The 25,711-nt window shown below is 46.2% G+C and overlaps 1 protein-coding gene across 1 annotated transcript in view; it reads left to right on the forward strand.

Moving 5' to 3' along the window:
* Dnah8 (dynein axonemal heavy chain 8) overlaps positions 1 to 25,711 on the forward strand; it is a 238,386-nt gene that overhangs the window by 187,409 nt on the left and 25,266 nt on the right. The window contains exons 82-84 of the mRNA XM_052164217.1: positions 5,860 to 5,976; positions 8,665 to 8,766; positions 15,012 to 15,172. Coding sequence (XP_052020177.1) covers positions 5,860 to 5,976; positions 8,665 to 8,766; positions 15,012 to 15,172 — 380 coding nt within the window. The remainder of the gene's footprint in view (positions 1 to 5,859; positions 5,977 to 8,664; positions 8,767 to 15,011; positions 15,173 to 25,711) is intronic.

The raw sequence follows: 25,711 nt of genomic DNA on the forward strand, positions 1-25,711 counted from the left end.
GGACCTTCTGCCTGCTGTCTCCTCTACAGACTCTGTGCTTCTGTGTTTTCTGCACCCCTTCGCCAAACCCAAAGGCCTCACACCTGTTTTCACAGAACAACCTTGTTTTCCCTGTGAACCAGAAACCTTGGGTTGGGAGTCTGGTTTTGTTTTGCTTTGTTTTGTTTTCTGTCACATTGTTTTATTTTCTTGAGTAGATGTAAACTTCTTGAGAATACGTGTATTCTATATATTCTAATGTTTTTCTGTTGTACTAACAAGACTTTATGTCAGAGCTTCCAAAATACTACTTGGACTGAAGAGATCCAGTGTTCTATATAGCCTCAACATCTCCTGCATCCAAGCTTCCAAGTGAGCTCCCAGGCCCTGCTTGGTATTTTATTTTATTTTATTTCATTTTATTTTGTTTTATTTTATTCATGAATGCCATGTATGACTGTTTGTTCTTTATTTTATTTATTTTTATTCTTTTAAATAATTTATTTTATGTATATAAGCACACTGTAGCTGTTTGTCTTCAGACACACCAGAAGAGGGCATCAGCTCTCATTACGGACGGTTGTGAGCCACCATGTGGTTGCTGGGATTTGAGCTCAGGACCTCTGGAAGAGCAGCCAGTGCTCTTAATGACTGAGCCATCTCTCCAGCCCTCTTTATTTTATTTTTTAATTTTGGTTCTTTTTTCTTTTTTTGAAGCTTTTAAATTACATTTTTGTCTATTTTGGGGGGCACGCGACAGAGCTTTGGTGGCCCGAGAACAGCTTTGGGGAGTCAGTTCCCTCTTCCCACTGGTGGTGCGGCTCTCAGGCATCAATTTAACTCATTGAGGCTTTCGAGAGGATGTCCATCTGCTGAGCTGTCTCTCAGGGCCTGATTCTCCTTTCTCCTTTATTGCCATTTAGAGAGATCAGCGGGAGGGTGGATACTTGCACATCAGATGGACACAAGGACTCGAAATGATTTTGTGTGGACGGGGGAAAAAAAAAGCATCCACCAAGATTTTGCCTCCTTTAAAAAATATATTTCCCCCACCCCCAGGATGAACTCTTCTGCCTTTCCTCCAGTGAGTCAAGTTAACAGAATGCTTTAAGTGAGAATGGATCTGAAGCGACTTGTTTGGAGGCAGCTTTCAGCACCGGGGCAATTTCCGAAGCTCTCATTCTAAGGAACGGCTGGGTTGTCGTCGTTCTGCGCATATAAATGGAAGTGTTTCCATGGAACCAGATCGAGTATCTCCAGCAATTGCAAAGAAAGACTTAAACCTCATCACACACACGCACACGCACACGCACACATCATCTAATTGAACCCTGAATTTCAAAATTAAGTCAAATGCTTAGGTAAAACTCACTGTAGATTCTGATTTTATTTCTATTTATTTATTTTTGGTTTGCAAAAACAGGAAATAGTTCCATTTCACTAAGTGTCTTACACTCAGCAGTTTGAAGATTACCTGGTGGAAGAAACCCCGGTGACTATTTTCAAGTGGATATCTGAAAGGCTCCACCTCACCCTTGCTGCCGGAACAACTTCAGTGTCTCTGAGATCTACTCGGGAATTTCAAAATTCCGAGTCAGCCTTGGAATCAACCTCACTGAGGGTCGGGAGTTCCTCCATTAGGATACTGACTGACCAGCATGGCTTGACCACATGAAGACAAAGATGGAAGACCCGTCCTTCACTGCCAAGCTTCCAAATCCAGTTAGAGAACCAAATATTTCAACAGGAGGCAAGAAGATAAACCAACTATCTTGGTTAGTTTGGCTGTCAACTTGATATACATGGGAAGAGGAAACCTCAACAGAAGAGTTGTCTCCATCAGAGTGGCCTTTGGTGCACCTGTGGGGCATTGTCTTGATTGCTGGGCGGTGTAGGTTCCACTAGGTGCGGAACCACTCTTAGGCAGGTGGCCTGAGTTGTATAAGAAAATTAGCTGAGAGGGAACCTGGAAGCAAGCCAGTAAGAAGCGGCCCTCCATGGTCTCAACTACAATTTCTGCCTCGAGGTTCCTGCCCCCCAGGTCCCTGCTGTGGCTCTCCTTGATGGTAGACTATAGTCTACAAACCAAATAAACCCTTTCCTCCCTTCAGTTGCTTCTGGTCATGGTGTTTATCACAGCAACAGAAGCCAGATGAAGACACGAAGGAAACATAAATGCAGAGTCTGGAAGCCATCAGGAGAAACACACAGGAGGAGAGACAAGAGCTTGCCCTCTCTTAACACCATACCCTCCGTCCTGTCACATTCTCTGTAGACAAGTTGGAACACGGTGCTTGGAAACTCTCATGTGTGCATATCTTCCTAGTATAAGCTGCAGGAAGAAGTTTGTAAACTCAGTCCACATTCCTAGAATTAATTGTCCAGTCAGCTTTTTATTTTCCAATCTTTCTAATTATCATACCAAGTATTGGGTTTCCTTATGGCATTCTTCAAATAAATTTTGGGTTGAGTCTCTGTGATGGTTTGTGTATGCTTGGCCCAGGGAATGGCACTGTTAGGAGGCATGGCCTTGTTGGAGTGGGTGTGCCACTGTGGGCGTGGGCTTAAGACCCTCACCCTAGCTGCGTGGGACCCAGTCTTTCACCATCAGCCTTCAGATGAAGATGTAGACCTCTCTCTCAGCCCCTCCTGCCCCATGCCTGCCTGGATGCTGCCATGTTCCCTCCTTGATGATAATGCACTGAGCCTCTGAGCCTGTAAGCCAGCCCCAGTTAAATGGTGTCCTTTATAAGAGTTGCCTCAGTCATGGTGTCTGTTCACAGCAGTCAAACCCTAACTAAGGCAGTCTCCCTACTTCTTCCCTGGTTCCCTGCCCCTCCTCTTCAGTTGTGTGTGTGTATGTGGCGTTTCCTGCTGTCCACACATCTGCTGATGGACATCTGTGCTGGCTCCACTTACTAGCTATTCTGAGGAGAGCAGCAATAACCATGGATGTGCAGGTATCTCTGTGGTGGGATGGAGACTCCTTGAGGTGGTGGGTCAGATGGCAGTTCTATCTGTAATTTCTTTAAGGACCCTCTAGGCTGGTTTCCGTGGTGGCTTCACTAATTTATACCGCCACTGGCAGCAAGCACCAGTTCCTTCCCCACACCCTCACTAGCTTTTGCTGTTTATTTTCTTGATGGTTCTTGACGATCGCCACTCTGATCTGGGAAGGGTGATGGAGTGAATCTCAAAGCCGTTTTACTTTGTATCTCACTGGTGGTTAGGGGTGTTGAGCTCTTCTAAAATATGTATTAGCCATGTGTGTTTCTTCTTCTGAGATCTGTTTAACCGTCTCATTTATTAACTGGCAATTCTTTATATATTCTATATACTAACCCCCGTCTTAAGTAGAGCTGGCAAAAGCTTCCCCCCATTCTGCAGGCCGTCTGTTCATTTTGCCGATGGTTTCTCTTTGCTCTGTAGAAACTCTTTTTCTTGTTCTCATTGTCCTTTAGTCAATTAGCTAAGCGACGGGGATAAGAGTCACAATAGCTTCCAACAACCTAACCCAAGAGGTGCAGATCAAGATGTACTGGAAGCACCTTCACATTTTTGAGAGGGCTTTAAACCTTATTCTTTGTTTTCTACCCTTCACCCTGAGGCTACCGTATTGCCCTGGGGTTGGAACAACTGGATCCAGATTAAAGCTAATGGTTCCGTTAATATTTTAAAAGCATACCATGAAATTCAGTGATTAAAACCATCTTGCTTTCATAGACTTTCTACTATGACTTGTCCATGATTTTATCCTAGCTAATATGTTTCTTTAAAAGGTGGGACTGTGAAGGTGAGGTTAGGAACAGCAACAGTAAGAAGAAATGGCTTATGAAGGCTTCTCTCTCTCTCTCTCTCTCTGTGTGTGTCTAAGTGTGTGTGTATGCATGTGCATACATATGTGTGTATGTGCATGTGTGTGCATTCCTGTGTGTGTGTCTAAGTGTGCGTGTATGCATTTGCATACATATGTGTGTATGTGCATGTGTGTGCATTCCTGTGTGTGTGTGTGTGTGTGTGTGTGTGTGTGTGTGCGCGCGCGCGCGCGCGCGCACGCACGCACGCACGCACGCGCGCACACACGCGCACACATGCTCACTCCTGTGTTGGAGAAGGCAGAGGAAAGAAAGAATAGTATGTGTTCAGAGAAGCAGAATTGCTGTCCATGCAGATTCTGAATCTAGACCCTAGGATTGGGGTTCTTGAGCTCATACAAGGTCCTCCTTAGAATTTCCCATGTTCTAGGCAGGAACAGCGGGCAGCACAGTAACTGGACTCATCTTTATGACTTTCTGGGTTCCCAGGGCTTGGAGATATTACAGCCAGCACTTATATGCTTTCAAATGGTCTCCAGGGCTCTGGGGGTGGAGGTATTCAGTAAAGTATTTATTTTGCAAGTTTAAAAATCTGAGTTTGATTTCTAGGACCCACATTAAAACTCTAGGCATGGGGGCGTGTGCTTGCAATCTCAAAACTGGGGAGGCAGAGACAAGAGTGGGGCTTGCCAGTCAGCCAGTCCTATTAGCCAGTCTAGCCTAATTGGTGATCTCCAGGTCAAGGAGAGACCTGGCTTGAAGGAGGTAGACAGCCATCCTGAGGACAGTACTTAAGGTCATCGTCTCCCTCCACACATGTGCCCACATCCACACGAACACAGACACAGAGAGAATCACAATAGTCCCCAGAATATCAAAGCAGCTCCATCCTTTGAACTGAGTCCAGTCCAATTATTCACAGGCAATTGAGCAACTTTGAACAGGTGTCTTCCGGGTCTTGCTCAGTTCAGCAGTGACAGCCGTGTGAGGGCGGCATGAGAATTTTACAGACAGATGCGTCATGCATACAATAAAAAAATTCTTAGTTTTCAAAACCCGAGATGGAAAAATTATAGAGTAAAACTAGCAGGGGGTCGAGTTTGTGAACGCTCAAGTTCTTCAGCTTGGAAGATGAAGAACTTACACGTGACTTTTCAAACCTTCATAACGACACATCCAACAGGCGTTCGTTAATCTCCTGTAGTTTCTGTAGGAGTTGCCAATGGAGACCTAGACAGCTTTGTCTGTTTGAGACAGGTCTCAGGTAGCCCAGGCTGCCCTTGAACTCACTATGTAGCTGAGAATGACTTTGAATTTCTGATCTTCCTGGTGAGGATCTATAATCCTATAGGCTGTGTCACCATGACAATCTATTAGACTTAAAAAAAAAACAGTAACCCCAACTTGACAAATATTTGGAAATTTGTTTGTAAACCATTAGCTGTAGTCATTAAATAATATTTATTAGTTAATCTATCTCAGACTGTGTATACTATTTGTGTTTGGTGTTTTGAGACAGGGTCCTGCCATGTAGCTCAGTACTCTGAAGTCACAATCCTCCTGTTGTAGCTTCCCAAGTATGGGGATTGTTGACCTGCACTGCCTTGTCCAACTATACATTGTTCTTTGATTTTTTAAAAAAAATTATATTAAGTATTTTTATTTTTTGTATGTGTGTGCGTGTGCGCGCACGTGTGCACATGTGTGTAAACACACACACACACACACACACACACACACAAGCTCAGATGAGTACAAATGCTGCAGTAGAATGGAACTCAGGTCATCAGGCATGTGACAATCACCTTCACCCACTGACCCACCGACCCATCTCACTGACTCTCTATTGTTCTTTGCACTCAATAACGAAGCCTTTATTTTTACTAAATGTTACTGCAGTAGCAGTAGCAGAGGAATTGGCAGGAGATGCAGTTTGGCAATACAACACTTGCCTAGCATGCCCTAATCACCAACCAAGTATGACCTTCCCTCTCCACAAACAAGGATCCAGCTCCACCCAGTGTCTAAATCACACTTGACCCTGACTCTCTTTGCTGCTTTTTAGGAGCGACGAAAATTTGGACCCTTGGGATGGAATATTCCCTATGAATTCAATTCCGCCGACTTCTCGGCCAGCGTTCAGTTCATTCAGAACCACCTCGACGAGTGTGATATTAAAAAGGTGAGTGGGATTGTGGGAGGGTTTATTTGTTTGTGTGCTCTCTAGTTTTTTGTTACAGCCTGTGGCGTGGAGGGAGCCAGCTGAGGTCTCCCTGGGAACCTCTTTCCAAGGGACAGGTATTCTAATCAGTGGCTATATTCTCTCTTTCTCCACCCCTAACCGACACACTCACAGTTTGCTCCCCTCCCCCAAAGGTGTGTGTCAGTATAAGCATGAAACTGTGCTACAAAACACAATCACACCTCTAATGCCACCCCTCAGTACCACAGGGCCCCATGAGAAGTGAGATAATGTCAGTCAGAGTTACCTTCTTTGATCTCCTTCCATTCCTTAAAAGAGAGACAGCGTCTGCTAGCCAATGAGGCAGTTCACTTTTGTCTTAAGTCTCATCCTTCCACTTGAAAAAAAGATTTCTATGTATTTACTTATGCATGTGTGTACCTGAGTGTGTGTAGGATACCATGTGCATGCAGTACCGTGAGATGCCAGAAGAGGGCGTCAGATCTCCTAGATTTGGTTGAGCTACCATGTAGGTGCTGGGAACCAACTCTCATCTTCTGCAAGAGCATCAAGGCTTGAGTTCTCTCCAGCCTCCTACTCCTCTACGTGTGTGTGTGTGTGTGTGTGTGTGTGTGTGTGTGTGTGTAGTGTTAGAGACTGAACCTAGGGCTTCACATATGCTCAAAAAAGTGCTATTTCTGAAATGCATTTTCAACCATGAAGGCCTTTTTTTTTTTAAAAAAAATTACATTTAAGTTTAGTGTATGTGTACATGTATGCATATGTGTCTGTGATGCATGCATGTGAGTGCAGGCATTCAATGCACTGTGGCTCACATAGGCAGCCGGAGAACAACTTTCAAGAACTGGCCCCCTCTTTTTAGCTTGTGGGTCTTGGGGTTGGCACTCAGGTCTTTAGGTTTGGGTTCCATGTGTTTTTACATGCTGATCCCCGAGATCCTAGCTCATTATTTAATTGCTAAATTCAGCATACAAATAGCAACTAAAACATATTTGTTGGTAGTACTTGGAATTGAACTTACAGCCTTGCACATGCTAAACAAGTTCTCTACCATTGAGCCACACGTCGGCCCTGGGAGTCACCTCTAGAAAAGGTTACTAATCACCACGGTGTAGACTTCCCAATCTCCAAGGTGCTTAGGTATGCAGAGCCTCCACCACCGTGAGGATGACATAGAAGGTGTTATCATTATGCCCATGTAAATGGTGGACACAGCCCTGGGAGTGCAGACCCAGTTGTCTCTCCACTCACAGGCCGTAAAGGGAAATCCGCTTTTCCCAGCCAGTCAATGAGCCTTGGGACCAGTTTCCTCTTCCATAAAGTAGTCATAGCATCTGCAAGGCACAGACAAACTCAGTGCACAGTGCAGAATAGGGGCTCAGTGGAGACTACCCTGTCCCTCTGTTCCCACCCATAGTAGGCCTTCCAGATTACTGTAGACACCGTGGTAGTGGTAAGGTTCTGGTAAGCCATGATGAATGTTCACCTGGGGTGGGCAGAAGTCTAGAACCAATCATTTTCTTCCTAAAATGACTAAAGGATAGTAAATTAAAACTGTTGGCAGTATGATGAAAAATTATATCGTATGGGTTCATATTCTGCAGCCATTTATCACGTCAGTATATACAAATAATAGGTGCCTTGAGGTGGTTGCTTTGAAAGCTGAAAAAATAAAGTTTAACCAATAAGTAAGTAATAATAAGAATCAGACATCCGTGAGCATCCCCACTTTAATTTTACTCCAAATACTGGTTTTGTAAATAGCTATGAATAGTAGAATTATATTGCTGGTGTAAGATTGCTAAGAAATTAATGGCTATTTTGAAGCGGGTTTAGCTTACAGAATGAGACAGGGCAGGATTGCATTGTGGCAAAGTCTCGGGAATAAATTCCTTCCTATTTGTTCTCTTACCAAATCTGGGAAAATCTACTGCTAGGAAGGACCATTAACCCCGCCCCCACTTGCTAGATTTCTGCCTCTCTGTCATTAGGCAGCACTTCCCTCCCCTCTGCAACAGTGTGGCATTTACTGTAACGGGAATTACAGGTGATTACAATCACAGAGAGAAAAATACTATCTTGGTGTTTTGTTTTTGTTTTGTTTTTTCTGACACAGCCCATAGCCAACTTATCCACCGACACTTAATACTGTAGATTTTTTACTTTGGTGGACGAACCGGAGCGGTTCCAGCCTCATGGTAGTGAGTTATTCCTGTGAGATAGAGAGTAATTTTTCACGCGGCTTATCCGAGTTTCATCCGGCTGCTGGGACAAACAAAAACGCTTGTGGAAAGCAACTTAGGGAGCCAAGTTTACCCAGCTCTCACTTCCAAGTCGCTGTCTGTCACTGAGGGAAGTCAGGGCAGGAACCGGAAGCAGGGTCTGTGGCAAAACCCTGTTTGCTGGCTCCCTCGCAGGCTCATGCTTAACTGCCTTCCTCACGCAGCCTAGGGACCCCTGCGTAGGGAATAGCGCCGCCTACAGCGGGCCCTCACCGAAATGCCCTCCCACCAACCTGATAAAGACATACTCAGCCGAGACCTTTACCCTCGGGTGCTTCCAGCCTGGGTCATGTTGGCAGCCAATGCTAACTGGGATAACAGCCCAGCTGGCACTCCCTTTTCCAGAACTTTCCCCATGGAGACCCCCACCTTGTTTCCAATGCAGGGCGTGTCGTGGAGTACGGTTCGTTACATGATCGGAGAGGTGCAGTACGGCGGCAGAGTGACAGACGACTTCGATAAACGGCTGCTTAACTGCTTTGCCCGAGTAAGTCAGTTTGGGGTTAAAATGCATGACTATGTATTTCATTGTGCTTTCTGTTATAAAAAAACAAACAAACAGGCACTTTGTTTTTTAATTATGCAAATGTGTTTGGCTATGTCAGTGTGGGTACCCGTGGAGGCCAGAAGAGGATGTCAGATGCCCTGGAGCTGGAGTTGTAGAGGTGTGTATGTGTGTGTGTGTTTTGGGAACCAAACTCCAGACCTCTGCAAGAGCAAGAAGTGCTATCCCTGAACCATCTCCCCATCTGAGGAGTACGTTTTGTTTACAATGGGCACGGCAAGGCTGGGGATCATGAAAGAGGGATGCTTATAGACAGATGGAGCCAAGAATCCTCCTCTCTACCACCGTGCCCTCACGTTCAGTAGTAAACCAGCCACCAGCTGCCCCAGAGGGCCTCCAGAGGATTCTACATCCCATCTCCCCATTGCCCTTAGGCCGTGTTCTCAGTCCTCCAGAGCCTATCGGAAGACAATGCCTGTCTCTCTGTGCCTCTTCCTCTTGGTTGTAAGACAAAGCATGTCTCCAGAGCTAAAAATGAGTGCTGGGAAAATGCACATACTGTATTTTCAATATTCTCATCTTTTTTATTAGAATAAACTACTGACAGTGGATGGGATGTTGAGGGGTTCCCCTTCTTTTCCCCAATAAACTCCACATAAAGCCCGTGAGTAGATTATGTCTACAGACATTATTCACTAGCAGTGATGGCTTTACAACAAAGGATGACATAAATCAACCCCCACTGGACACAAACTCTTCTTAAATCTCTATATGTGTTAAGGAAACAATACGCTGCATTTACCTAAGTGGGAAAAATCAGATACGCGAATTATTTACAGTTATTGAGCTCTTTATATTAGGAACTCTATCAGCAGTTTTGCTTTGGCAAATTTTCTCTGCTCTTCCTTCTTCCCCCCTTTCTTTCTCTTCTTTTCCTGCTCCTCATCCTGTATTTCTTTTTGGCATAACTTAATTAAAATCACTACAAAGCTATCTCTTTGGAGCCTATTCTTTTCCAATGAGACAGAAAGGGGGTGGATCTGGAGGGGAAGGGAGGGGGCCTGGGAGGAGTAGACGGAGGAAGGGAAGTTGTAATCAGGATATATGGTGTGAGAAAAGAATCTATTTTCACAAAAAGGGAGAGAAGAAAAAGAAAGAGAGAGAAAAACCAATCACAGCAAAAACATACAAACAGCTGGAATAGTTTGGCAAACTGGAGGTGGACCAGATACCCGAATTTTGTTTGTTTGTTTGTTTGTTTTAACTCTTTTGTGTTAACTTGCACATGGAAAACAGCAAGTATTGGCAAGGATGTATAAAAGTAGGAACACCAGTGGTCAGAAATTAAATAGGGCCAGAGACCAACTTGGTGATAGCGGCTGAAATCCAGCAAAACAGATGTCAGAGCATTTCAAGGAAAGGCCCACAGATGTGTAAGTTCCAAACGGTTCATGGTAACATTGCGTGTCAGAGGTGAAGACAACTGACTCAGACTGGTTTTTCTGGAACGAGATTCTGACGTGGGCCTCTCCATTTAGGTTTCCCATCCTTTCCCCAGTCTCCCACCTATGACCTTAGTGAAGGCAGCTCCTGGGAAGGGTCTATACTGCAAGTCCACAGTAGCCTGTGCTTTATCAAGCTAGAGGACTGACCACCTGGGTTCTGAGGGAGGATGAGATGGTGCCTGAGCGCATCCTAAGATACTGAGGTGTCCTGACTCAGCACGGTGGCCCCTGTCACTCGCCCTGTGGGGCACGAGCTAGCAGCCCTTGTCCTTTCAGCCCTATGATGTGACTGCCCGCCTTGCAAACCAGAGTCCTGCGCCTGAGTATGTGCTCCAGACATGTTCTCAGAATCATTACTATCCATAGCGTAGTTTGGGGTGCTGAGGGGCAGCTTCTGCATCCATGACAGAAAAAAGAAGACCACTCACTGATGGTGCATGACACAGAAGAAACAGTCTGCGTAATGGGCTGCATAGACTGTGAAAACATTGGTTCAGTGAAGTGCGGGGTGAGTAGGAGGGGATGTAAAATGGGATCTACAAAGTAAGCTGTGTGTATTTCGCCAGGAGAAATGCACCTCCAAGGACATATGTTAAGTACATGTACACAGCCTCAGGAAGGACAGTTAGGTGATAATGGCAGTGTGTGAAAATAATAACTATGTTTAGTGAGAAATGTACCTCCTCACCTGAAAGCCAAAGAAAACAGATATGTCTTAGTACGCAGCCTTTTTTAAAATAATTGTAAAAGTACCTGAACTTAGAGGATTTTTAAGACTTCTTATTTTTAAAAGTATGTGTATATAATGGCATTGAGAGACAGCTGAGTGGTTATGAGCACGTTTTGCTCTTGCAGAGGACCCAGGTTTCTTTCCCAGCTCCCACGTGGTGGCTCACAACTGTCCCTAAGGGGTCTGCTGCCCTCTTCTAGCCTCCATGGGCACACATGCGGTGTAGGAGCCTTTGGAGGTCAAAAGAGGGAGTCGGATCCCCAGGGACTGGCACTAAAGGCCGTTGGGAGCCATGCCATGGATTCTGGGGACAAAAATATCAAGTGTTCTTTGCAGTTGGTCCATATCTCCAATCCCTTATTTTCCCTTTTACTGTGTGTGTGTGTGTGTGTGTGTGTGTGTGTATGCTCATGTGAGCGCCATGACCAAGGAGCTGGAAGAGAACATTGGATCCCCTGGAACTGGGTTAGGGGAAGTTGTACTCTGGATCCCCTGGACCCAGCTAGATCCCCCAGGGCTGGAGTTGTAGCAGTTGTGAGCCTCTCAGTGTGGGTGCTGGGAAGTGAACTCAGGACCTCTGGAAGAGTATCAAGTGCTCCTAACCACTGAGCCACCTCTCCAGCTCCTCTGTACAATACGTTTAAATGTGTAAAATGTGAACGGAATGCGTGCTTACTCATGGCTCCCTACCCCATGCTGGGAACTGAACTCTGGGTTATGTGCCCAGCCTGCCTCGTAAGAATCCCCCCTAGATCTTCTGACATAAAATGTAAGAGGTACAGTGTTCTAGTCACCTGTCTCAGCACAGAGGTGTCTAAACATCTAAGATAGGATCCATTGGGTTGAGTTTTACTGACATCAGAACACATCCTGAAAATCAGAGCTATTTAAAAAGCATAACATACATCTCAGCTTTCCCCCCTCCCCCTGTATTGACTATCTAAAACTTCAAAGTCAAGAACACTACCTTCATAGCCACCTCCCACATTTGGTCTTTGCATTACGGGAACTTGCCTTACGCACAGGTGACTGGAACATTTGGCTGACTAGCAGACAGTAAGTTGTTGAAGAGCTCTAAATACTTTCCACCTAAGAACCAGAGCCCTTTCCTAACCCCAGTGCAGTAGACAACCTCCTGTGATGATAGTTTCCCCCTACCTGATCTTAGCTCCTCTGAGCTCTTACCTGCAATTCTTGTCCCATGCTTGTACCCCTGATTGGCATCTCTCCCCACTTGGGACCTCAGAGTCTGTAGTTCTCTGACCACTAACAACCTCTCCTTAGTCCCTCAAAACTATTCTCTGCCTCACCCATTCTGAGACCTTCTCCTTCCTTCTGTCCCTATTTCCCTTGGCCTTTCCTCCATTCTCCATTCTGTCGCTTACTCCTTGGTGTAGCCCAAACTTGTTCCAGGTGTCTCCTTAGTAGCACAAGTCACGCAGATCTCAGGCTAAGCTGCACCTTTTAAAGGTCCCGCCGAAGTTCCAGTGGTTTCATGGGCTCTGGTAATTCTACACCCAGATGGTAGCAGTTGCTTTCCTTTGCACGTGCCCGAATCTCTGCGATGGTCTGAACGAGGGGTGTCTCTACAGGCTCATGGATTTGAACACTTGGTTCTCAGGAAGTGGTGTTGTTTGGTTTTGAGACCTTTAGAAAGATGCAACTTGGCTGGAGGAAGTACGTCACTGGGGCGGGCTTTGAGGGTTTACAGCCTGGCTCCACTTCCGGTTATCTGTCTCTGTCTCCCTGCCCCCTCTTTCTGCTTCCTGTGTATGGATGGAGTGCACTCTGTTTGCTTCCTGATGCCCATTCCAGCCTCATGCTCCTGCTACCATGCCTTCTCCACCATCGTGGACTCTCTTTCCCTCTGGGACTTTCAGCCAAAGCCAACCCTTTTCTTCCCTAAGTTGCTTTCGGTCAGGGTATTTCGTCATAGTAACCCCCGAAAGAGACTAATAGAACAATTCCGTGTAGAGCCATATTCTGCATTTTATTATGCTCTCTACGCCTGGCACACCTCAGCGATCTGGGTGTGTCAAATCCATTCATTTGGACGTATATAAATAAAATAGTGGGGAACCACAGGGCTGAGCCTCGTTTTGCTTCTGTGCCTAAATGTGGCATCTGGCCACTTGGTGCTGTCATTTGTTAGATAACAAATGTGCTGTGGACCCGAAGCTCCCTTCCTGGGATATGTTCCTGCAACCTAAGCCTCCCACTCCACTAAACAGCTCATTTGTCTTCATGATAGCTGTACACACAGCACCATCTTCTTTAATAACTTGAAATTGCTCCCCTAGTCTTAGATTAAACTCAACTCTTCACCCCACATCTGGTCATCTGTCATGGGACCCTCCTCGCTTTCCCTTCCTTCTCCACCCTCACCGTATGATATTTATTCAAGAATTCACAGCGTCCGTCAGCCCTGCCTCATACTTTGGCATCCACTATTCTGTGATTTTGCTAGCATGACCTCCCAAGTGTGCCTGACTCAATAAATAAATAAATAAAATAAGAAATATAAGCCTATCCATCAATCTACCAACCAATCAATAATCAATCCTCTCCTTGCAGACTTGTCTCCAAAAAAAAAAAAAAATTCTCTTCCTTGATAAGTCCTTACCTGCTATCCACCTGGCTGTCTTTCCTGCTGCCCTAAGCCTTCGGTGCACTTTAGTTTTATGTCCTGGCTGTCACCCCAGTGCCCCTCACAGTAGAGTGGCTGTTTCATAACTGGCCTGTCCCTCTGCCAGGTCATAAGCTCCTTAGGCAAAGAGGACTACGTGTCTCTCTCCTTTGCGTTCTGTTCTGGTTCTGAGCTCTGTACCACATACGCACAGGAATTGAATAGAGTAGCAAAACAGAGCCACATAGAAAAAAACCAGGACACGGTATTTCAGAATAATGGCTGGATCTAAAAAGAGCCGCAGATGGCGATGGAGGGATACTGCCAGGAACAGTGGGGACTGAATGGGTAAGGAGTGGTCCTGTGTCCTCTGCTCTAGCCTGCCCTGTCAACTTCCCTCCCTACTAGGAAAATCACCGTTAGATACAGCCCGGAGTTGCAGCCTCAAACCAGCCCAGACCTTCAACGGCTTCCTCCCACCTTTTCAAAAGTTAGCACAAGCTGCATATTAGTTCTCTCCCTGTTTTGTTACAGATAATCAATTCATATGAGAAAGGTGTCTTCAGGCTAACAGCAGTGGAAGTTGGGCAGTGGGTATATTTGCTTCCCGTGGCTAAGGAACAGAACTTAATTAACAAAGGAAGCCCCGGGTAGGGGTGGGGGTGGGGCAGGTGCTGTGACATTTCTGTGGCTATGGTATTGTTAGTGCCTAAGAATCTGTGAGTGAAACTGTGTAGACAGAGCCCCTAAGGAGAGCCTTGGGGTCCTGAGGACGCTCCAGGGCCCTCATGCCTGCAGGTGGACCCAAGGAGACCATATTACTCCTGTGTGAGCTGATTTGAACTCACTGTGTAGTTTAGTATGATCTTGAACCTCCATCCCTCCTGACTCTACCTCCCAAGTGCTAGAATTATGGGAATACACAGCCACACCTGGTCTAAGCAATACAGGTAGAACCCAGGGCTCTATGCCTGCAAGGTCTCTACCAACTGGGCCATATCCCATCCCCCAACTCCCTCCACCACTTTCTCTGTCAGTGCAGAGGATTGAGCTCAGGGTTTCCAGCATGCCAAGCAAGTACCCAGCCACCGAGCCCACTTCTACCCCTGCCTCCACACTTTGGCTGGATCTAATCTTGGGTGCCGACCAGAGTCCTGCCTAATTATTTCTGTGCAGCCTCTCTTTTGTGGATTATCTCTCTTCTTCCTATATGTGATAATTATTCCGTTGATAAGTTTTGTTAAGATGCTTTCTGAGCCAACGGTAAAGAAAGAAAGAAAACCCTATTAAAATGGAAATAACCCCCCCCCCCCCTCTTTCTAATCTTGGTTCTTTTCATCAATTTTCTTTTATTTTCTCCATACAGGTCTGGTTCAGTGAGAAGATGTTTGAGCCCTCGTTCTGTTTTTATACCGGCTATAAAATCCCCGTGTGCAAAACCCTGGACCAGTATTTTGAGTACATCCAGTCTCTGCCTTCCCTGGATAACCCAGAAGTCTTTGGGCTCCACCCTAATGCTGACATCACGTAAGTACTTGGCATCTCTTTTTTCTTTCTTTCCTTTTTTTTATTTTTTATTTTTTAATTTGCAGGTGTCATTTGTAACTCAAGCCTGGCAAAGACTATGCATTTCATTTTCTCCCTTAACCCCTCTCCTTTCCTTTCTTTTTATTTTACCATGAAAAATAGTGCTCCTTCCTGTCTCCCAATTACAACTCGGTGACAACGCTGCCTGCCCTCTACTCACTAAATCCCCGGGGCCTGGCATTTATGACAACACAAAGGCTATAATTTATGTCTTGATTACTTCTCTGTCCTGTCATAAAACCAGTTATGTTTTTATAATAATCGATGCTCTCCATTGATAGTCATCTCCCGGCTCCTCGTTTCTTTCTCCCAAGTATCCATTTTAAAAAAAAACACGACCCTTGGGGGCTGAGAGATGACTCGGTGGTTAAGAGCACTCGCTGCTCTTGTAGAGGGCCCGAGTTCAGTTCCCGGCACCCAGTGGCTCACAACCACCTTTAACTCCAGCTACAGGGGGGAATCTGATGCCCTCTTCTGGCCTCCTTGGGCAAGTGCACTCATATGCACATACCCACCCACACATAATGCACACATGATTAAAAACATCTAAATATATATTGTAACATGTGATATATGTTCTGAAAGGGCAGGGTCTGAAAGGGCAGAACACATGGAGTCAGAGTCCTGTCTCTCCTCATGTTTGCTTACCTACAACCAACCTTACGGCCATGAGCCCCACGTGAGGTCCCCGATCCCACAAAGGCATAGAGACACCCACCAAATCCTTAGCCCCTTCTCAAGCCACCTTCCAGGTGAAGTTTATCTTTGGGGAACCCTCCACCAAAAAGGATCACCCCGTTCCATCTGCCAACTCAGCTCCAGCTGAGTCCCTCCATCGCAAGGTGTCCACTTCTACCTAGGAGGGGCATGTCTGTCTCTCTCTCAGCCCTTCAGCCATGGCTGTAATTTTAATAACTCTGTCACTATGCCTGGGCGCCACCCAGTTCTGGTACTCTGTTCTCTTCTTACAGACAAGCGTATTTGGTCTTCCGACCCAGATAAGGTGTGCCCTGTGCATGGCACGAGACTTTGTGCCCACACTGGGTTCATCCCCTTCACACTGTCTAACCCAGCCCACAATACTTTTCACTTAGAGAGAAGCTGTCCCAAGCCTTGAATAGCTAATGTGCCTTGCAGACCCTGTGATGGAACACGATAGCTTCTTCTTATCTGTTGGAGCCTAAATGCATGCTTAGGGGGTGAAATAATAATAATAATAAAAGGCTGCACTGGGATCAGCTTGAGAACAAACAGCGAGAGGGGGTGGCAGGAGCAAGTGGTTTCACTTGAGCTAAGGCTGTTAAAATGTAAGTTAGACTCCATAGTTCCTCTGCTCAGAATCCTCCCGAGGTCCTGCCTCACCTTGGGTCAAGGTCAAAGGTGCCCTGCATAGGTATAACCCAGACCTCCGGTCCTGCCTCCATCCTCCCCCCTCATATCCCTCCCTCCAGCTCGGCACAAGCTCTCCATAACTTCCTGTTACTTAGACCACAGGACTCCACGCTTGCACTTCCTGGAACACGCCCCGCACCCTGAAATATCACTGCGGTTGGTTCACCTTTTACCTCTTCTGGCCCTTGCCTAAGGGTTACTTCCTCACCCTAAGTACAGATGTTGATCCGTTTTCCAGCCTTACCTCAGACCCTAACCCCCTGACTTACTTTTTCTTGTATCTGCCAGACACACTCTGCTTTTATTGTTTGCTTTTATTGATCTGCCACCAGTTAAAATGTAAACTCCATTTCATCCAGAACCCGCGTCCATTCTCAGTGCTGTGCCTTCGCACCCAGCAAACTTTGGTTGTCTGGATCAGCAATGCTAAGTCCTCCTAGACACTAACGAGTCTGACCAGTGGGACTAATCCATAGAATGCAATGGTTTCCCATGGGCGGGAGGAAAGGCAGCAGGCAGAACTCCATGTAATTATTAATTATGTAATAAAAGATATTGCTGTGTGGCTGAAGAGGCAGTTCTGATAAATACCTTCCTAACATGCACGAATTTTCTGGGTTCAATCCCTAGTATTGGGAAAATGATTTTTTAGGCAGGGCTTCATTTGTTTCTGGCTGAGCTTGACCTTGCTCTGTAGGCTCACAAATAGTCAGGTCCTTTTACCTCCATCTCCCAAGGGTCGGGACTACAGCCATGTGCCACAATGTACCAGCCAAGGATGGACTGTGTTCTGAGATCGTAAGCCCTTTCCTCCCTTGTGTGGCTTCTGCTCAGGGTGTTTCATCGTAGTAACAGACTCTTTCTTATTTTGAGTTTTTAAGACACACACACACACACACACACACACACACACACATACACACATGCACACACATATATTTACACACACACACACACACCTTTATCTGTGACCTATGTTGAGATATTGTATCCTGTTTCCCCATTTGGTTTTGCCTCTGCTTTTGAAGGTAGAAGTGTTGCTTGACATTTGGTCTCTCTCCAAAGGGAACATTCTAGCTCCCTCAAAACAATCCTTCAGGCATCTATGGCCGGCCACATTGCTACAGTGAGTCACTGCATCCCAGAGAAACCCTGGGGGCCCTGACATCAACACAGGTGAATAAGTCAGGGCCCCTCTTTAACGAGAGCCAGCCCAGCACATTCTTAGTCACTGATGGGAAAAGCACACTGTGGCAAAGCACCAGACTCATTTTTTTACATGAATTCTCTCAGGTAACTCAAGCCCCCAAATAGACTCATGACTCCCTAGATACTCCCCTGTTACCTCTTCTCTTCTTTGGTGGTTTCCAGGGCACTTAGAGAGCACAATGGGATCTATCTGCCACCTCTCCAACCTTATCTAGAGCATCCTCAACAGAGCAACCTTATCTAGAGCATCCTTGGTAGAGCAACCTTATCTAGAGCATCCTCAGTAGAGCAATCTTATCTAGAGCATCCTCAGTAGAGCAATCCTATCTAGAACATCCTTGGTAGAGCAACCCTATCTAGAGCATCCTCAGTAGAGCAACCTTATCTAGAGCATCCTCAGTAGAGCAACCCTATCTAGAGCATCCTTGGTAGAGCAACTTTATCTAGAGCAGCCTCAGTAGAGCAACCCTATCTAGAGCATCCTTGGTAGAGCAACCTTATCTAGAGCAGCCTCAGTAGAGCAACCCTATCTAGAGCATCCTTGGTAGAGCAACCTTATCTAAAGCATCCTCAGTAGAGCAATCTTATCTAGAGCATCCTCAGTAGAGCAATCCTATCTAGAACATCCTTGGTAGAGCAACCCTATCTAGAGCATCCTCAGTAGAGCAACCTTATCTAGAGCAGCCTCAGTAGAGCAACCCTATCTAGAGCATCCTTGGTAGAGCAACCTATCTAGAGCATCCTCAGTAGAGCAACCTTATCTAGAGCATCCTCAGTAGAGCAATCCTATCTAGAACATCCTTGGTAGAGCAACCTTATCTAGAGCATCCTCAGTAGAGCAACCTTATCTAGAGCAGTCCCAGTACAGCAACCTTATCTAGAGTCTCTTAAAACATGTTAGAGACCCAGACCCAGTGGGTAAATCTAGGGATGTGTGGATAGTGGCCTAAATCAGGGATGGTGATGGGTGGAGCAGAGTGACAGGCCACATTATAAACAAGATCTGACAGGATTCATTGAGCACATTGCCAAGGCCTGGAACTTTCTTCTAAGGCTTGTGTTCGTCCATTGCTGCTCGTGAGTGGCAGAGAGGGTGAGGGAAGCCATCCAGCAGGCTCACTATAGGAAGCCTAAGCTAGCACCTTCCAGAAAATTGTGTCAAGAGCTTTAGTATTTTCTTGCTCTCAGAGGGAACTGGTAGAGAGCCCTGGGTCTCGCGCACTGATGGGCAACTCTTTGCTCTGGCAATGCCTGTCAGCCCCTGGGGCTTGTTCCCTTAGCTCCTCTAATCTGGCTGAGTTCCCATCTTCCCATTTAGTTTGTCCTTGAGGTTCCCCCATGCTGAGTCTCCTCTCCCTGCACTTCACACACTGTTTCCAGTTCCTGCTACACCAGGCACCCGGTCAGCTGTATCCCGCAGCTGAATCTGGAAAGTCCCCAGTTACTAGGTGAGCTTTGTTTCTGGGTTTAATTCTTCTTTCCCTCTGGGTCCTGAAGTACCTGGCAGCTAGAATCCTACCCCCCAAATGATCCTGCTTTAAAAATCATTGTTTTTTTTTCCCCCCTGAGGCTCCTGCCTCCTGCTCCCTTGTTGTCCCCTAGTGGCCACCAGGAGGCAGTAAGCAATAAGGGACACCTTTTCCAGCTACAACACCACCACCACCCCCCCACCCCCCCTCCCCCCCACCCCTCTGGCCATTCACCCCAGCAAGTCTTAATTCTTCAAGGGCTGTGTAGGGTCCCTGGCATATCTGACTTGGGAAGTTGGGACGACATAGGATTCAAGAATCAAAGCACTCATGAGGGCCTGTAGAACCCAGTGGGGGTGGGGGTGGGGCAGGTGTTGAGGCAACAGTGGAAGCCACAAGACAAGAACTCTACAAAGCAGTGGCTTAGTTGGCATGGATGTTCCCAGTCAGAGAAATCACTGTGCCATCCCACAGCAATCTTGCTCCTATGGAGTCCCATGGGTGTCATGGACCACAGTGAAGAATTGCCCCCTGTTTATGAGGACCTGCCTTCTGAAGTTCACATCCATAAATCTCTAAGGCGAGAAATCTGTAGAAGGGAATCACAGGTCTTCTTCTTTGGTCTTTGTTTCAAAATGCAGAGCCTCCGAAGGTGGAGGGAGATCACACCGAATTAAATGCTTTAAAATAAGTAAAATCTCTCCCACGAGGTCGGCTATCTTGGTGACAGAGGCTATAAAAATGTACAGTGTATTCACATTTTATTATCTAGATTTATAAGGTACCAAAGACTCTGCAAATTCCTCTATCTCGATGTCAAAAGCAGTTATTTATTTTGTCTCTTTTTCTCATTAGTGGGTTATGCATATTTTCCTACCTCCTAAAATTTATCAAATGCCTCGTTACCGTGTTTCCGCTCATTCCTATGCAGGGCAAATATAAACACGGTCCTCTTGGAATTAACTGGCAATTTTTGAGTTTTAGATTTTTTTTTAAAATTATGCTCATTGATATTTCATGTGCTGATCTGGAAATAGCTGTGCACTGATCCCTCATTAGGTGGCTGATTATTTGTTTTATAGGCAGTGCTACCTTTGAATTGTTTTGCATTCTTTTCTTGCTATTTGTGATGCCCAGCTACCCGAACCACCAAGCTACAGCGGCCAAACAGCATCTTCTCTCACCTTCATCCCGAAGGGAAAATCTCCAAGAGGTAACCCAGGACTAAAGTCACTGGATTACGAGTCTTCATGCTTCCTCTGGAAGTGCCTGTGGAGACTGTCCCCCACCCCCACCCCCTCAAAGCCCTTGGGACCTCGAAGCATGCAGAGGTATCTGCAATTATCCCTCGAAGCCAGCTGACTGGGCGCTTTTGCATCTTTGCAAACATAAAACCACATCGTAGAAAAGGAAATGCAAGTCGGACAGTTCTGGAATGCCATGGAAGGGCTCTCTGCATCTAATAAAATGGGCGATGGAGTGACCTGGGGAGCTTGCCTTGCTGTCATGCCAAGCGAGTCAACTCTTCAGGGTCCCCCACTAATACCCACGTTTTGAAGGTTCTTCTTAGATATCCTCATAAAAGAATAAAATCACCCACCATGAAAGTGAATTTTAGGGGAGATGGAGCAGAGGCAGCTGCTGCATCTCCATCAGGATCCTCGCCTAGGGGTACCTGTGAGCTTGACCAGCTAGCTCCCAGCTCCACCCTAGTGTAGAGCTGGCTTCCAGAGGGGCTGCAAGACTGCAGGCAAGCTGAGCAGGCCCTGATGAGCCTTCACACACAGGTCATTCTATATTTCACTCGTAGATGGTCCAGGCAGGTCAGAATGACCTTCTTAGCATGGAAATTTACTGTGTTTTCTATCTTTCTCATCAGAGGACCTGTGTTGATGATATAATTACAAAACAGCTTCCTTTGTCTTGAAATTTGAATCTCTGGCTCCCCAAGTTCTGGAGGGATATGTAAAGACCTTTGCTGTCCATTCCTTGAATTTTAAAGTGAAGTGAGGCACGAGCCAAGTTTTTCGAAAGCCATGGAAAATACGAGAAAGATACAAATGACTCAGAGAGGAGAAAAACCCTATGAAAAGAGGCTGTAAAACACAGGAATTTTAATGACTAACAGTTAAAGAAGCAGGGATCTAAAATTACCTTTGGACTTGTGTGTGGACAGATGCGCAGACGTGTGGGACAGATGCGCAGACATGTGTATCATTTCTCCCTTTAGGTGGAGAAATTTCAGGAAATGGGAAAACTTGTAATAATAATGCTGTAAATGTTTACCATGAGAAGGGACAGATAATTAAATTTTCATGCCCTTTAAATATTGGAGAATTGTTCTCCTTTGTATTTGAAGTTTAATAAGATTCCAGCCAACTGGCTTTGGTTCAACAAACAAATATTTATTGAGAAGTCACCGTCTGGGCAGCTTGGGAACATGAAGATGAGGAAGACACAGTTCTCTTCCTCTGAGCTCCTTGCCTATTAGGGAAACGGATGGATGGTAAATACGTAAAGACAATCTGATAAACTCTAAAATCAGGTTACGTATACAATGCTACGGAGCATACAGGCCCCATAGAGGCAAAGAAGAAACGCAAACCCCCAATAAATCCCAATTTATGGATCAAAGACAGCCAGTGACAGAGGTCGTTTTCCAGTAATGCCCTAGAAGACATATGGCTGTCCTCTTAGAGGTGGGGCATGGGTAGAGGTGGCTTCATCCTGGGAATACACGGGAGAACACAGTGGGGAGTAAGGACCGCGACACAGTGGCTGGAGCAGCCAGGGAGGGCTGTGAAAATGCGTGGGATTACAGAAGGCACCGCCAGCTCATCCAGAGCGTGGGGAACAGCGCCTACAGAAGAGCGGTGTGACAACAGCAGGGTGCAGCTTCTGAGGGTTTTGGGGTATTAGGATCCTAAGTTGGCAAGAGTGGAGACTTTGATGTTGCCAAAGGACGTGGGCCAAAGAACTGTTCGGGAGAGTGTTCAGTGTAAGAGAGCTCTGGGAAGGGTACATACGGGGTGTTCAGGAGAAAGCTGGGGGGTTAAGACGACCCAGCTTGCCCGGTGCTTAGCGGTGCTTTGTCAGATACCTGCCATGCGGCCTCTCCGTTTCTCTAAGAGTGATTCATCCACGTCTTCTGCCTTCACTGCAGCTAATCCCAAAGGGAGGTCAAGGACTCATGTGAATCACACCCAGATCTACATTTCTGAAACCTGGGTATCATAACTTGCAGTCATTAGACCATGATTCACTTCCTTTTGTCATCTTGTTAGCTATTTAGGTAGACTTTGCCCCCTCTGAATTATTTGTGGTTTTGTCTATTTGTGGTTTTGTTAGACTTTATATGACTTTTAAACTGGGATTGTGACACGTGCCGTTGTTACATGCCAAGAGAAGTCGATGCATACACATGCGCGCACACACACCCACACACCCACACACACACATGCAGATGCCTTCTGCACCACTTTATTAAGACTCTCCATTCCCACTTCATATGTTCAGTTGTGTGTGTGTGTGTGTGTGTGTGTGTGTGTGTTCGTGTTCCTTTCCACCCCTCTTTCTACCTTTAAAATAAATATATTTTGGTACAATCTGAAACCTCCAAATATCTAAGAAGGGGTTGCTCACACCCAAAAAGTAATTTTAACTAATAAATTTTTCACTTACTAAAAATCAACTTTGGGGACCGGAGAGGTGGCCCAGTGGTTAGAGGTGCTCACTGGAGAGGTGGTGCAGTGGTTAGAGGTGCTCACTGGAGAGGTGGCGCAGTGGTTAGAGATGCTCACTGGAGAGGTGGCGCAGTGGTTAGAGATGCTCACTGGAGAGGTGGCGCAGTGGTTAGAGATGCTCACTGGAGAGGTGGCGCAGTGGTTAGAGGTGCTCACTGGAGAGGTGGCGCAGTGGTTAGAGGTGCTCACTGGAGAGGTGGCGCAGTGGTTAGAGGTGCTCACTGGAGAGGTGGCGCAGTGGTTAGAGGTGCTCACTGGAGAGGTGGCGCAGTGGTTAGAGGTGCTCACTGGAGAGGTGGCGCAGTGGTTAGAGGTGCTCACTGGAGAGGTGGCGCAGTGGTTAGAGGTGCTCACTGGAGAGGTGGCGCAGTGGTTAGAGGTGCTCACTGGGGAGGTGGCGCAGTGGTTAGAGGTGCTCACTGGAGAGGTGGCGCAGTGGTTAGAGGTGCTCACTGGAGAGGTGGCGCAGTGGTTAGAGGTGCTCACTGGAGAGGTGGTGCAGTGGTTAGAGGTGCTCACTGGAGAGGTGGCGCAGTGGTTAGAGGTGCTCACTGGAGAGGTGGCGCAGTGGTTAGAGGTGCTCACTGGAGAGGTGGCGCAGTGGTTAGAGGTGCTCACTGGAGAGGTGGCGCAGTGGTTAGAGGTGCTCACTGGAGAGGTGGCGCAGTGGTTAGAGGTGCTCACTGGAGAGGTGGCGCAGTGGTTAGAGGTGCTCACTGGAGAGGTGGTGCAGTGGTTAGAGGTGCTCACTGCTCTTCCAGAAGCTCAGGCTTTGATTCCCTAGCTGATAGCTGTCAGTCAGGTTACAACAGCTTCAGGGAACATGACACTCTCTTCTGGCCTCCATGGGTATCACACACACACACTCACACACACACACACACACACACACACACAGTGCACACATGAATGCAAATTAAACTTTTTTTTTTACTTTTATGAACTCTTATTTTGAAATCCACACGTGTAAAGGGCAAGCTAGCGGCAATTCCCAGACTCCATGAGAGCTCTCACCATGCCCACACAGCCAGGCAATCCCGTGTGTGAAGCATGGTCCCTCCTGTGTTCACCCTGGCTACAGCTTCATGTAAGGTCGCATCCATGTCTGGATCCACACGAGGTATTGCAGCCACTCATCAGGTAGGCGTGCTGGAGGCAGGGGCATGCCCTCCATTTATGAATGAGGTCCATCACAGGCTCACAGGCTCCTCTGGCTCCCACAGCACACGGTTCCTTCACAAGTGGAGGCGGGATGATGCTGGTAGCCCCGTAGATGTCTGGCAGTTACAGCGTTGGCTCCACAGAAGGATGTTTAATTCACACCTAGGAACGCCGAGAGAGAATGGTGTCATTCTCCCCCTTATGCTGAAGAGACACATCAGCCGTCAGCCGAGGGCCTTCCTTCAGCATCCTCAGAACATTTGCCACTGACTCATCCCTGACAAGTCCTTTGCACCACTAGAGATTGTCCCTGCCCGTGGGGGTAGGAGAGTGTCTATTCCTCACAAAGAAAATGGTTTTGCAATCTTGTTATAAAGTCATATTTTCTTAACATGCTATCATAAAAGTCATCCCTTAGAATAAACAATAAGGAAGAATATGAAAGAAAAAGTAATGATTATAGAAAAAGCGTATTATGGAGAAACATCGCTGTCAAAATACTCTTCTTGACTTTCATGTACCTGCATACACACATACACAAACACATATATACACATATACAAACATACACATGCATATACACATACATACACACACATACACATACATACATAATGTACACACACATACACACATTCAAACATACATACATACATGCACACACATACATACATATACATAAGCACACACATAATGTACACACACATACAAACATACATACATACATATACAGAAGCACATACATAATGTACACACATACAAACATACATACATACATACATACACATACATACATACAGAGAGAGAGAGAGAGAAGATAGAAGCATACTTGTTTGGTTTCTTGTTTCTTTGTGGGTTTGTTGTTATGTGACTTGGGCTCTCTCTCTGAAGTCTGGAGCACGCTGGAACCCAGTACATACACCAGGTTGAACCTAAGCTCATGGCTGCCTTCCTGCCTCAGCATCTCAAGTACTGGGCTCGTGGGTGGGAGCCACTCCTGGCTCATAACCGGTCTTTATAGCACGGCATTTTATTCCAAATTCCGGATGACATCTCACTTTAATCAATGAAGATAGAATTACTTCCTCTTTTTTTTTTTTTATCAACTACATGGCTTTTTATAGGCTTTTGGTAGGATCTATTGTTGGAAATATAGATACATGATTATTTTTTAAACTTCTTTATTGCATTTGGAGTATATATAGAGAGTAAAATATAAATGAACATTTACATTGTTTAAAGTACAGAGAATCAACGTAAGATGTTGCCATTCTTTTGCTTTTCAAAATTGTGTGTGTGTGTGGGGGGGGGTTTGTGCAGTCCGTGCATGTTTGCACAGTGTATGCATGTGTATCCAAGCATCTTGTGGGTTCATTTGCTCGTGTGTGGAGGCCAGAGGTCAACCTTGGGGTGCCTTCCTCAGTTGCTCTCCACCTTCTTTTTTGAGAAGAGACTGGTCTGGTCTCCCTGAACCTGAAGCTTACCAGCCTGACTAGATTGGCTGG

Source organism: Apodemus sylvaticus, chromosome 19 (genome assembly GCF_947179515.1).
Source record: "Apodemus sylvaticus chromosome 19, mApoSyl1.1, whole genome shotgun sequence".
Classification (NCBI taxonomy): Eukaryota; Metazoa; Chordata; class Mammalia; order Rodentia; family Muridae; genus Apodemus; species Apodemus sylvaticus.